Raw genomic sequence first — 10706 nt, 5'->3', positions numbered from 1 at the left:
TCAATACATGCAATAATATTATATACATAAAGAGAAATCATTAAATATATCAGTATTCCCATGAATACAACAAAGTTCGCAAGCGTTTTAACTTATTTATTGAAAATACAAATTTGAACTTAGCGCCAGCTTAAAGCTTAGCACGTACAAGAACTAACATAACTGTTATACATGTGCTGGTGGCAAAACAAGCTAAGTTGTAAGCTTGCAAAAGCTCACGGCTATAAAACGCGTTGAACAAAATACCGAATTAAATACTAAGTAAACTACTTTTTGCTTTTGACGGCTTCCACATCGTGCGTAGACTGATCTTCTGGCAGCGAATCTACTGAGAGCGAAGAGCCAGAGCCCTTAGACTTGTGGCTGCCTGCTGAGTCGGAGTTTGCGTCCGACTTTTGCGGATATTTAACAGCTTTGGTGTTGCCAGCACATTGCATTATAAAGCGCAGCTCATCCAGCAGTTCATCCTTGAAGTTCACCTGGCATTTAGAAATAATTATTAAATGTTGCCATAATAAATAAAGCCATGCTAAAGTTAGTTAGCAAACATATTTTTAGCAATAAACTACGCAAGCTGTAAGTATTTGTAGTATTTTTAGTTATGTTTAAAATTAAAGTGCAAGTTGCCTTTGTTGCTTCGCATGTTACGCTTGACCTTAAGCATTAACGACAGAAAATAGAGAGTGAGACAGATAGCGAGCGAGAGAGACAGACAGTGTTTCCCTGGTGGTCAACGTAAACGATTGAGCGCATTAGCTGTGTTAATACACATGTATTTATAGTAGAGAGCGTTGTCTATTTAGCCTCAACTCTGGGGGGGTTTACCTTGTTCTCTCGCGCAGTCCAAAACACGCTCAGCAGGCAGTTAATCAGGCCATAAACGCTGGCAAAGCAGCTGCCCACAAACATGACCAAGTAGACGCCGCCCAAATTCGCAAAGCCCAGCGAGCTGGCATCCGACTCGGGCTCCTCCTGTGTGCTCAATAACCCAAAACCAAGTTAAAGGCCACTCTGAATGTCACAACGTTAAAGCTTCAAGTGTGCATGTGTGTGTGTGGGTTGTAGGTCAAACTAATTAAGCGTATCGGTAACCAAAAGCGTAAACACGTAACATACAGCTGAAGCGTTTAGCTTGTACCTGATTCTCAGCGCTGCGCTCCTTAACGCCCAGCAGCATCTCTAGCAATGAAACGAGCGCAGCGAACACCGCGCCGGCACCCAAAACCAAATAAACGCCACCCAGATTGCTTATCTCCAAAGCAAGCGCGCCAGCCTCATCACCTGCATCCTGTGCACACACACACACGCACACACGCACACACAAACAATTATAGCCACAGGCGAACTTGTAGTTCGAGCAAAAACAAGCACAAATATATATTTGTTAACTAACAAAAACTTACCGAACAAGCGCCACCGCCACGTTTCTCCTTCCACCATTTTGTTTTCATTTTGGTGAGCACGCCTTGCTCCTGCAGCTCCAGCACAGCCTGACTTAACATATCACGATAGGGCCAATCTGTGCGCACAATAAATTAGTGTAAGCAAAGCAGTTGGTGGAGTTCCTTACTCTTGCGCATAGCTATGCCATAGCCTTTCTCATCAAGCAGCGCGCCCACCTGCGTCAAAGTGCAGCGACGTTCAGTTATATATTCTATAGTTGTGGACTCCATTAAAAAAGCATAATTGCTGTTCTCCACACGATCGACGCCTTCCTGATTGGAGTTTGTCATATACTCTGGATTCTCTTTCATATACTCGTACATTTTTTGATATGTAGGCCATTTGGCATCCTTTTAAATTGAATCTTAAAGCTTGTTTTAGTCTAAACTATGCCACTTACTTTGAAAAACGTAAAAGTGCTGCCACCATTCTTAGCACCATAGTTTACGCCTCCCTTATTCTCCGACAAGTCATCAGCATCCTCTATGGGTGTTACCAGCGATTCAACTGTCAAAAACGCCGCCAAGTTTGCTGTATACGATGAAACCAAAATCAGCGTAAAAAACCACCAAGAGGAAGCCACAGCACGCGTGGAAAACGCTCTATAAACTCCAAATTATAGCCAAATTATTTGAAATGCTCATTTAAACTCACTTGGGCGCCAGCTCTGAGCCCTGCTGCAGCAGCGCTCCAATGGAAAACCACATGCAGTTGGCAAAGCTAAATTGATTTTCCAGCTCTGTTGGCTCCTCTATGCACGGATACGGATTGTCCCACTCCACCGGCGACATGCGTCCCAGCACAAACATGCTAATGGATACCCCCATATAGGCCAGCCCTAGCCAAAGCCAAACCTCACCGGAGAATGGCGACATGAATGAAAATAGTTTCGGTGGCTCTTTCATTGGTTTGCGAAACAATATGGCAATGCCTAAAAGTTCGAAATGTGCATCAATGTGTGTGTGTGTGTGCAGCTCATTAGTGATACTTGCCCAAATTCATGAATGGTATGGTAAAGTCCACGCCACTCTCACGCTCCGATGTCATTGTCAAATCGGTAATGCCCATGTCAGCGCGCTTAGCAAACAGCAATTTTCAATTTACAAGCGTCACGAAAAAACGTAATAATAAAAATATTTAATTAAATTTACATACACACACAGATATGTAAACATTATCTATAACAATAGGCTGATGGGCTTATGCATTTGTTTACGCTGTATAATTATAAATAAATACAACAGTGTTAAAGGCTAACAATTAAAATTCTGTCTGTTGACATAAAATATTATTAAAATAAAAGCTGTTAATTTAACAAAGCAAAGTAAAATGCTTTAAAGTAAATGCGCTTTAAGTTTAATAAGCAACAGAAGTTAATGGAATTAGAATTTCATGCAAATGCAGCAACTGTTTGTTGCATAGTACATGCTGTTGTAAAATTCGATAGTTAATAGCGTAGAGACAGCGCAACGTTAAGCGCCTTAAGCTGCATAAGCTGTATATATTAAGTATACGTCATGTATAATATTTTTTGTATGCGCAATTGCATTTTAAGCTCAAAATATGGCAACAGATATGAAAGAAAAGAATTTTTATATTTAAAAAAATGTATGCGTGCAATTTTTTGACACATGCACTGCAGCTTTAATGAAATTACAATATTAAGTATACGACTTGTGTGCAATTTTTTGTGGCAGTTTAAAGTGTGGCGCTTGCAAATATGAAGTATACGCCGCTTTAAGCAAACTGCACTCAAACTAATTAATTTGCAGCTAAACAAGCTTTATTAAGTGCATTGTCTATTAGACGTACGCTGGAGCCTCAATCAGTTACTAATTGCATATTCAATTTGTTAATAAAGTTGGCCTAACGAACAACAGTTAATTAATAAGCACATTAATTTAGAGCAGCTCAAAGATTGCGGCCTGTGACAGCTGCTCGGCTCGGCTCAACTTGGCTCGGCTGCCAACACAATTAGCTATGCTAATGAAGATGAATACATTAGAGTTCAATTGAGTTTGCTTACATTGTCTATGATGGCGCGTATCATGCCGTTCCACTCGCCCGTCTTGGGATCTATGCCGCCGTACTTGTTGTCCGGCTGCAAATAGAAAGTATAGCTGAAGCCCAGTTTCTTGGACAGCTCATCGATAAGCTCAATGCCAAAGCCTTCGAACTGTGCATTGCCCTCCAGCTTCTCGGGCGTTTCCTTCAACATGCCGTAGGGTTCGCTCTATGCAAAAGGATTATAGTTAAATATTTAAGTAGTGTAGAGCCCCCCAAAATGTTTGTATCTCACAATTGCTGTCACAACGATGAAACTTTTGTTCATCAGCGAGCGCATATCGGGTTCGAGTGTATGCATCAATGGCGGTCGTTTCATTTCGAAGCCACCCTCGCTGCTCCATTCGCCGACTTTCAGCATGCCCGAGACGCCAAGCTCAATCACTTCCAGCTGGAAATCTGTGCGCAGACCCTCGTAGTCAAAGTGTATGGCGCCCGTGAGGCCGTTGAGCGTCAGCTGCGGCGGCACATTAAAGTTCATGTTTTATGAAGTGCTTACCCCAACTCTCTCTCCACACACCAAATTTTAACTCCAGCAATCTACACACTAATGAATGGGGCAGCGCCCAACAACTCACCGACTTCATGTAGTTGACGAGCGTGTAGCCTTTGTCCCAGGAGCTGTCGTCCCCGCAGCTCAGCGGCACGGGCCGGAAGTTAACATGTTTGTAGGTCTCGGCCAGCAGCTGTATGCCGTCGTATACAAGTGCCATGCTGCTGGTCAGGGGACAGGACACTGCGGGGCACACACACACACACACACACACATTAAAAAGGCTAAGTTGTATGGGAAAGTTTGACGCTCGTTTGCGTTTTCGTTCTCGTTCTCGTTTTCGTTTGCATTTATCATTTTGTGCAGGAAATTCAATTATTTAAATTCGCTCATGCAAATAGATGTGGACTTAACATAAACGAGGCCACATTAAAACGAAAAACGAAAACACAAACTGCTTTTGCTTTGTATGTGTGCTGCTGGCATCGATTTACCATTTTGAAAGGGCTCCTCGCTCTCGTACAGCGCTTTGGCCACCTCCAGCACCTGTTCGCTTTCGGGGGAAACCAAGCGTAGCCCTGTTATATTTACATCCGCATGCTGATACGGCTCCAGATCCATGGTATGCCAGTCTAGATTAGCGATGATGTAGCGATAGTCGCTGGTAAGCAGCCCCACCTGCTGAGCCTGCTTAAACAGCTCGGGCAGCGTTTCCAGCGAGCCGACCACAACAAATGAATCATCCTCCGCATTGCGTATACGCCGCAGCACATTGCGATAGTTGCCATTGAGGTCCAGATCGTAGCGTCTTAGTGTTATTGTCGGCCCTGCCGTGCCATACATGCGCAGCAGCTCATTCACCGTCACCAGATACTCCGCCGACTCGTAGACAATGGTGAAGCTCTCCCAGCCCAGCGCTGTAACCAAATCTTTAAGCGCCACGCCCAGCTGCGCTGGATGTGGATGCAAATTTATTGTAGGCAGCTGTGCGCCAAAATCCCAGCGCGTATCCAAAAAAGGCAACTCTTTGGCATCGCACACACTCAACGCATGACGTCCGGCTTTGTTTGTACTCGGTCCCAGCACTGCCACCAAATTTTGCTAGCAGCACATAAAAAATCAATAATTTAAATTACAACTGGGCTGTAAAAAAAAAAAACCTACGCGCAGCATTTTGCACAATTTTTTGGAGGTCTCGAATGCATTATCCGGTTCAATAGCCACCGCTACGCCGTGCAGCTTCAGCTCCTCGTTCGCCTCGTTTGCCTTCTCTATGGCCAGCTGAAAGATTTTCTCGAGATCTGGCATAGTGTTCTCATAGACAAGACCTGTCAAATAAAAACACAATTTAGATTCTAATTTTAGTGCAATTTTTTTTTCTGTTTTGCTCCGCAAATTCTGTTTATGTTTGCGAAATGCAAATTTTTGTTTTGCTGCCTGCCAGAAAACTAAAAACACATGCGCTCGGAATTCGCCGTGCTGAGAAAAAAAATACGTAATATGATTGATGTAGCTGAATATACCACTTAAAAAGTAGCAGAGCTAAGAGCAAAGCGCTGTCAGTTGTTATAAATTGCATTTAATTTTAAGCGCGCGTTAAAATTGCAGCAAAAATGTTTGACAACATACAAAGCTAAGCAAGCGTTTTACTATTAATTTGCTATGATTTAAAGGGTATTTACTAGTCACTTATTATGTTGAATTAAAGCTTTTATGCTTGCCACATACGCACACATAAACAGAAACTGACGAACGCACTTAGAACTCAAAAGAAAAATTCGTGCCACATTGCAAACTTCCATTACGTAATACAATTTTTCTTTTTGGTAGGCAACACACACACACACAGTTACAGTTTTCTATGTTTTAGGGCATGCTCCATGGCCTGGCTCCACCTTACCCACATTGGTGCGCTCTGCTCGGCAGTTGCTCAACAGATTTGTCAACGTGTAAAGCATAAGCAAGCGCATAGCCCACAGCTTTGCTCTATCTTTAGTTTGTAGCTGACACATTTTGCACATTGCAATTAATACTTAAATTAAGTGTATTTGCCACACATTTAGTTGGGTTTCGAAATGAATTTAAATGTGTGCACTGCGCGTTACTCAAATGGCGACTGGCTAGCGTGCAATTTGTTTAAAGTATTTTAAATACGGATCTTTGCCCAAATTGCAGCAGCTGTGAAATTCGCCGCAAGAGAATTAGGCAGAGAGAGACAGAGAGATAATGCAATTAAATTGTCGCCAACAATTTATTTGCTTAGCAAAGTTTTTGCAAACTTACAAAAACATTTGTCTGCCTTTAAACATTTTCACAGCTTCAGCTTCATTGAGCTCTGATTTCCAGGAAATTGCCAGCTGCAAATCAAATTAATTAACACAAGATTTTGTAACAATTTACAGCAAGCCAAGCCAAGCATAAAAGCTTGAAAACGAAAACAAAACAAAACAAAACAGTGACAGGACAAGCCAAGGGACGCACTACGCAATGCATTGGGGAAAAATCTAAATCTAAAGAAAAATAAAACGTATACACAAGATATATGACGGCAGCAGCGGCGGCGACGGCGGCGGCAATAAGATAAGCTCATGAATAAATGCATAGAAATTGATTGAAAATTGTTGGCAGATTATTTACGCTGTTCAGCGCTGCTTTGTTGTTGTTGTTATATATAATGGACTTGCATACAACATGCTTAGCTATTTGAACTGGCAGCTTTGAATAATTCACTTAAAACGTATGTGGCTGTGGAAATTTGCAAAAGGAATGCACATACAACTGCTGCTCGCAGTCATATTTCAGCTGAGCTGCACTTGAATGGAGAATGAGAGGACATTCATTGGAATGTCCTTCGTACACAATGCCACAATGCAGCACACACACACACACATATGAGAGAAAAGTTGTCAAAAGACAGCAGCAGCGTATACAACAAACTGTTGATGTGTGCAGTAAATAAAATCAGCGTCTCTGTGAAGAAATAAATGTGTACAAAGCACAGCGCGCGTCTCCCTATCTTTCTTTTTATCTCTCTGCACACACATATTACATTTGAAGTGCTTATTTGTTATGAAAGGGTCGCTCGCTCGAGTTGCAAAACTTCAGTTAAGTATACGCACAGTAAATTTATGTGTAAGAGCATGATAAGTATTTTATTGGCTATCTGTAGTAGCTCTCGAATAAAATTGAATTTGTTACCAGCTATGCTCTTGTTCGCTTAACGCTCTAGGATATCTTTCAGTTCACTGCATTATTTCCGCACTATTTTTGTTTATTTGTTGCATTTTCGGTGCTGGTATATTTATTTACAAGCTCAGCGTGCCTCATGCAGCGCCATAGTGCCATTAAATATATTGCCATGAATACAACGCTCCCCCGCTGTGTAGCTCTATCGTCTATATGTATGTGTGTGTGTGTGTGTCTGTGTGCGGTGTTAAATTGCCCGAGAGCAGCACATTTGCATTCTACGCGTGGCTGTAACTTCAGTCTATCCGCCTAGAGAGAATGTGGCAAGGCTAAGCTTATATTTTACATGCTACAAATTGTAGCACATTGCATTTTTGAATGTCAGTTTATGCATTCAGGGAATGTATTTCATGTATTTCACTTTTCTATACTTTCTGCTCGCTGCTGTTATTCCACAGATTATTCTATAGATTAGCTGTCTGTCTTTCTCATGTGTGCACTTCAATTCCCAATCAACGCTGCCACAATTTGCTTTAATTAACTGCCAGATTGCATTTGCGTATGCATAATAATATTGACAAATTCAATGCATTGTGTGTGCTGCTGCTGCAGCTGCTGCTGCTGTTGATTTGATTTGATTGACTTTGACTTTGGCAATTCGCAGCAGGAGCGTAGACAGCATAAAAGACAAAGCAAGGGGCTAGCTGAATGACATTTTAAGTTGGCTTAGCATACATAATTCAAATTAGTATAAATTTATAAGGCGTAGATTTGTAGCAAGAGGAAATATGAGCTCAGCGTGGAAATATGACGCAGCACATGTCTCCTAGATATTTCACAGGCTGCTACAAGTTATTAAATTGAGTATTTATGCTTATCATATAAACATAACCATAACATAACATTATTAATAGCCAAGCTATGAGCTAAATAGTAAGCAATGAAAACAAATTATTCGAAGCATCTAAGTTTGACAGGCTGTAAATCAGCAAAAAAAAATCTTATTAAACTGTTCTATACCATTTTATGTGCTATTGGCAAACACAATTCAAATGATGTAAACATGTAGGCTTTAAAAAATGTATTAAGCCATGTTATGAATAAAAGACAAAATAAACAAGGCAAATTTAGGTGAAATATCAATATTTGAGAAGCTGTAACTCAGCGAAATGGCGTCTGATTTCAGAGTTATATGCCTTGTTAGATACGTGAGATGTAGCTGAACAAAACTGCATTTGTATTTGGAAGATGTAAGATTTTGGATTTTTTGATTTTTTTCCAAAAATGCCAAAAAAAAAAATCGCACTTAAGAGTTTATTGGCTAAATGTACCCATAAGATTATAAATAAATATATGTTGTTGTTTTTTAACAACGAAAAAAATGTTTTGACAAAGTTATGGCAGTACAACAAATACTGCAGCATTAATTTTGTTTAATTTTAAGCTTTTGAGCAGCTATAACTCAGCTAAACAAACGCCGATCCAGATGTTTTTTAGCTCTTTAAAGCATAATTTAAATGAGTATAAAAATACATGATATATAAAAAAATGTTGCCAAGTTATGATCAAAATAGTAAACAAACAATACTAAATTTTGCTGAAATATTAAACTTTGATAAGCTGTAAATCAGCGAAATGACATCCGATCATAAAGTTGTATGCATCGTTAGACTCGTGAGATGTATCTTAACAAGACTGCATACAAATTTTCGATTTTTTTGTCAAAAAATGCAATGTTACCCCTTTAAATTTTTGCCAAAAATCGGCTAAATTTGAAAATCACAAAATACAAAATGTAATGATGCAACTTTGTTTTTACTGCCAAGACGAGCATAAAACTGCATAACATCTAAAAATCGGTTGATTTTTAGGCCAGTTATAGCAAAAACAAACCTAAGCTGCCAACTAATTTTGCTTGAATTACAGTCTTAAGCTTCAACTATTAACTGCTTACAAATTAACATTAAATAATGTACAAATATTATATTATATTATACACCCTTTCTACACCCATGGTCTCCATTGTTGGCACTGTCAAAACTTGTGTGGCAGCAGCGCTTTTGGCTTGCAAATAATATGCAACAATGCAATGCCAATTTTTGATTGGCAGTCAATAAAGCCGTGATGGAAAATGAAATGAAATGCAATTTCCACATGCGATTTAATGCCAATCATTCAACGCAGCATACTTGATATGCTGCATATAACGGTGGCGTATGCGTAATATTCATATTCATTTGTATAACGAAGCATAAAATTAGCCATTCGAGCGCGTCATTAAATTAATGTAGCCTAGCTTAACTGCATTTTAATTAATCCACAAAGCGTTGAGCATTGTACACGAACTTGTTTATATAAAGTGTAAGCAACGAACGCAGCAAGGTAAACAAACAAATCTCGAGCCACGAGTCGTGGCACGTGAGCTCTTATTGTCACTAAAGCGACAATTTGGCGCGTTGTCACAACAAAGTGTTACATGAACACAGATATACACGCATACAGACACGCATACACAGACAGCTACATATATAATGCCTTTTAGGTAGGAGTGTAAGACAAAATCAATTTTCAGGCAGACCGAAAAGCATCCAAGGGTACAACATTTTCCGTTTTTGAAGCACTGAAGCAGTTGAGAGCTTTCGCGCTCACTGTCGCACTTATAGCAACTAGTGCTAGTTCTTTTACACACACACACACACACACACACACACACACATACATATATATCGTGTAATGGCGCGTAAATTGTTACTGCCATCTTAATGTGCGGCCAAAAACCACAAAATTCACAACCGCGAAAGCTACAGCGACAGCAGCAGAGGCTAAAGAGCCAGAGTCAGGGACAGCGACAGAGAGGTGACCAACAGACCAGAGAGCCTAACAGTCTGCTCTGATAAGCATTGCTAACGAGAGCCAGAGAGCTGCAACCGCAACCAGCAACAGTAGCAATAACGGCAGCAACAGCCGCAGCAGGAAGCGGAAATTAACCGAGTCAGCTAGCACGCAAACAAAACAGACAGCAGCTGAGATCAACACATAGACACACACACAGACACACACACATGTGTGTGGCAAGGCTTTGCAGCGTGGGGCAAGTTGAACGCACTGCAGCAGCAGCAGCCACTGTGGCATCCACTGTAGCAACAACACAAGCACTTAAATGGCAAATATTTGCTCGAGTGAAAGCTTTCATTGCAATTAGAACTACGTTACGTACAAGTGTGTGTGTGTGTGTGTGTGCCTGTCTGTGTGTGTATTGGTGTTTATGTGTGAAGTTTCCAACACCAACGCAAGGCTATTACGTCAAAGCACAGTTCGAGTGCCAAAGCAGTTGCGTTTCAATGAGCGTAAACGCGCACGCTCTCTCACACCAACACCAAGGCAAGCCAAGCGCTTTGTATGTGTGTGCGTTGTTGTCGTTACTGTTGTTATTGTGGCCAAAACTACACCAATGCGTTCGTTTCGTTGGTGGCTCAGCCCACAGCATAGCTGAAGTTATGTGAGCCGCACCGTGTCTGTC

General features: G+C 40.9%; 1 protein-coding gene across 5 annotated transcripts; it reads right to left on the bottom strand.

Annotated features, from left to right (window-relative positions):
- Positions 1-86: 86 nt before the first annotated feature.
- Positions 87-6340, bottom strand: LOC108604619 (glutamate receptor ionotropic, kainate 2). 5 transcript variants are annotated; one of them, XM_017994163.1, is made up of 14 exons: positions 6284-6340; positions 5165-5328; positions 4495-5101; positions 4086-4243; positions 3743-3964; positions 3470-3676; positions 2436-2520; positions 2098-2374; positions 1844-2045; positions 1571-1793; positions 1404-1519; positions 1139-1288; positions 826-972; positions 87-479 (listed from the first exon to the last, which is right to left on the bottom strand). In XM_017994163.1, exons 2-14 carry the CDS (start codon positions 5306-5308, stop codon positions 267-269), a joined length of 2751 nt encoding a protein of 916 aa, XP_017849652.1. In that variant the 5' UTR covers positions 5309-5328; positions 6284-6340; the 3' UTR covers positions 87-266. The 5 variants fall into 5 exon arrangements, with proteins under 5 accessions (XP_017849652.1, XP_017849651.1, XP_017849654.1 ...); XM_017994162.1 differs by lacking the exon at positions 6284-6340 and adding an exon at positions 5901-6103; XM_017994165.1 differs by lacking the exons at positions 826-972; positions 6284-6340 and adding an exon at positions 5901-6103.
- Between the last annotated feature and the right edge of the window lie 4366 nt (positions 6341-10706).

The sequence above is a fragment of the Drosophila busckii genome, chromosome 3R (genome assembly GCF_011750605.1).
Source record: "Drosophila busckii strain San Diego stock center, stock number 13000-0081.31 chromosome 3R, ASM1175060v1, whole genome shotgun sequence".
In the NCBI taxonomy this organism is placed as follows: domain Eukaryota; kingdom Metazoa; phylum Arthropoda; class Insecta; order Diptera; family Drosophilidae; genus Drosophila; species Drosophila busckii.
The sequence above is the reverse complement of the archived record's forward strand: the minus strand, read 5'-3'. Positions and strand labels throughout refer to the sequence as shown.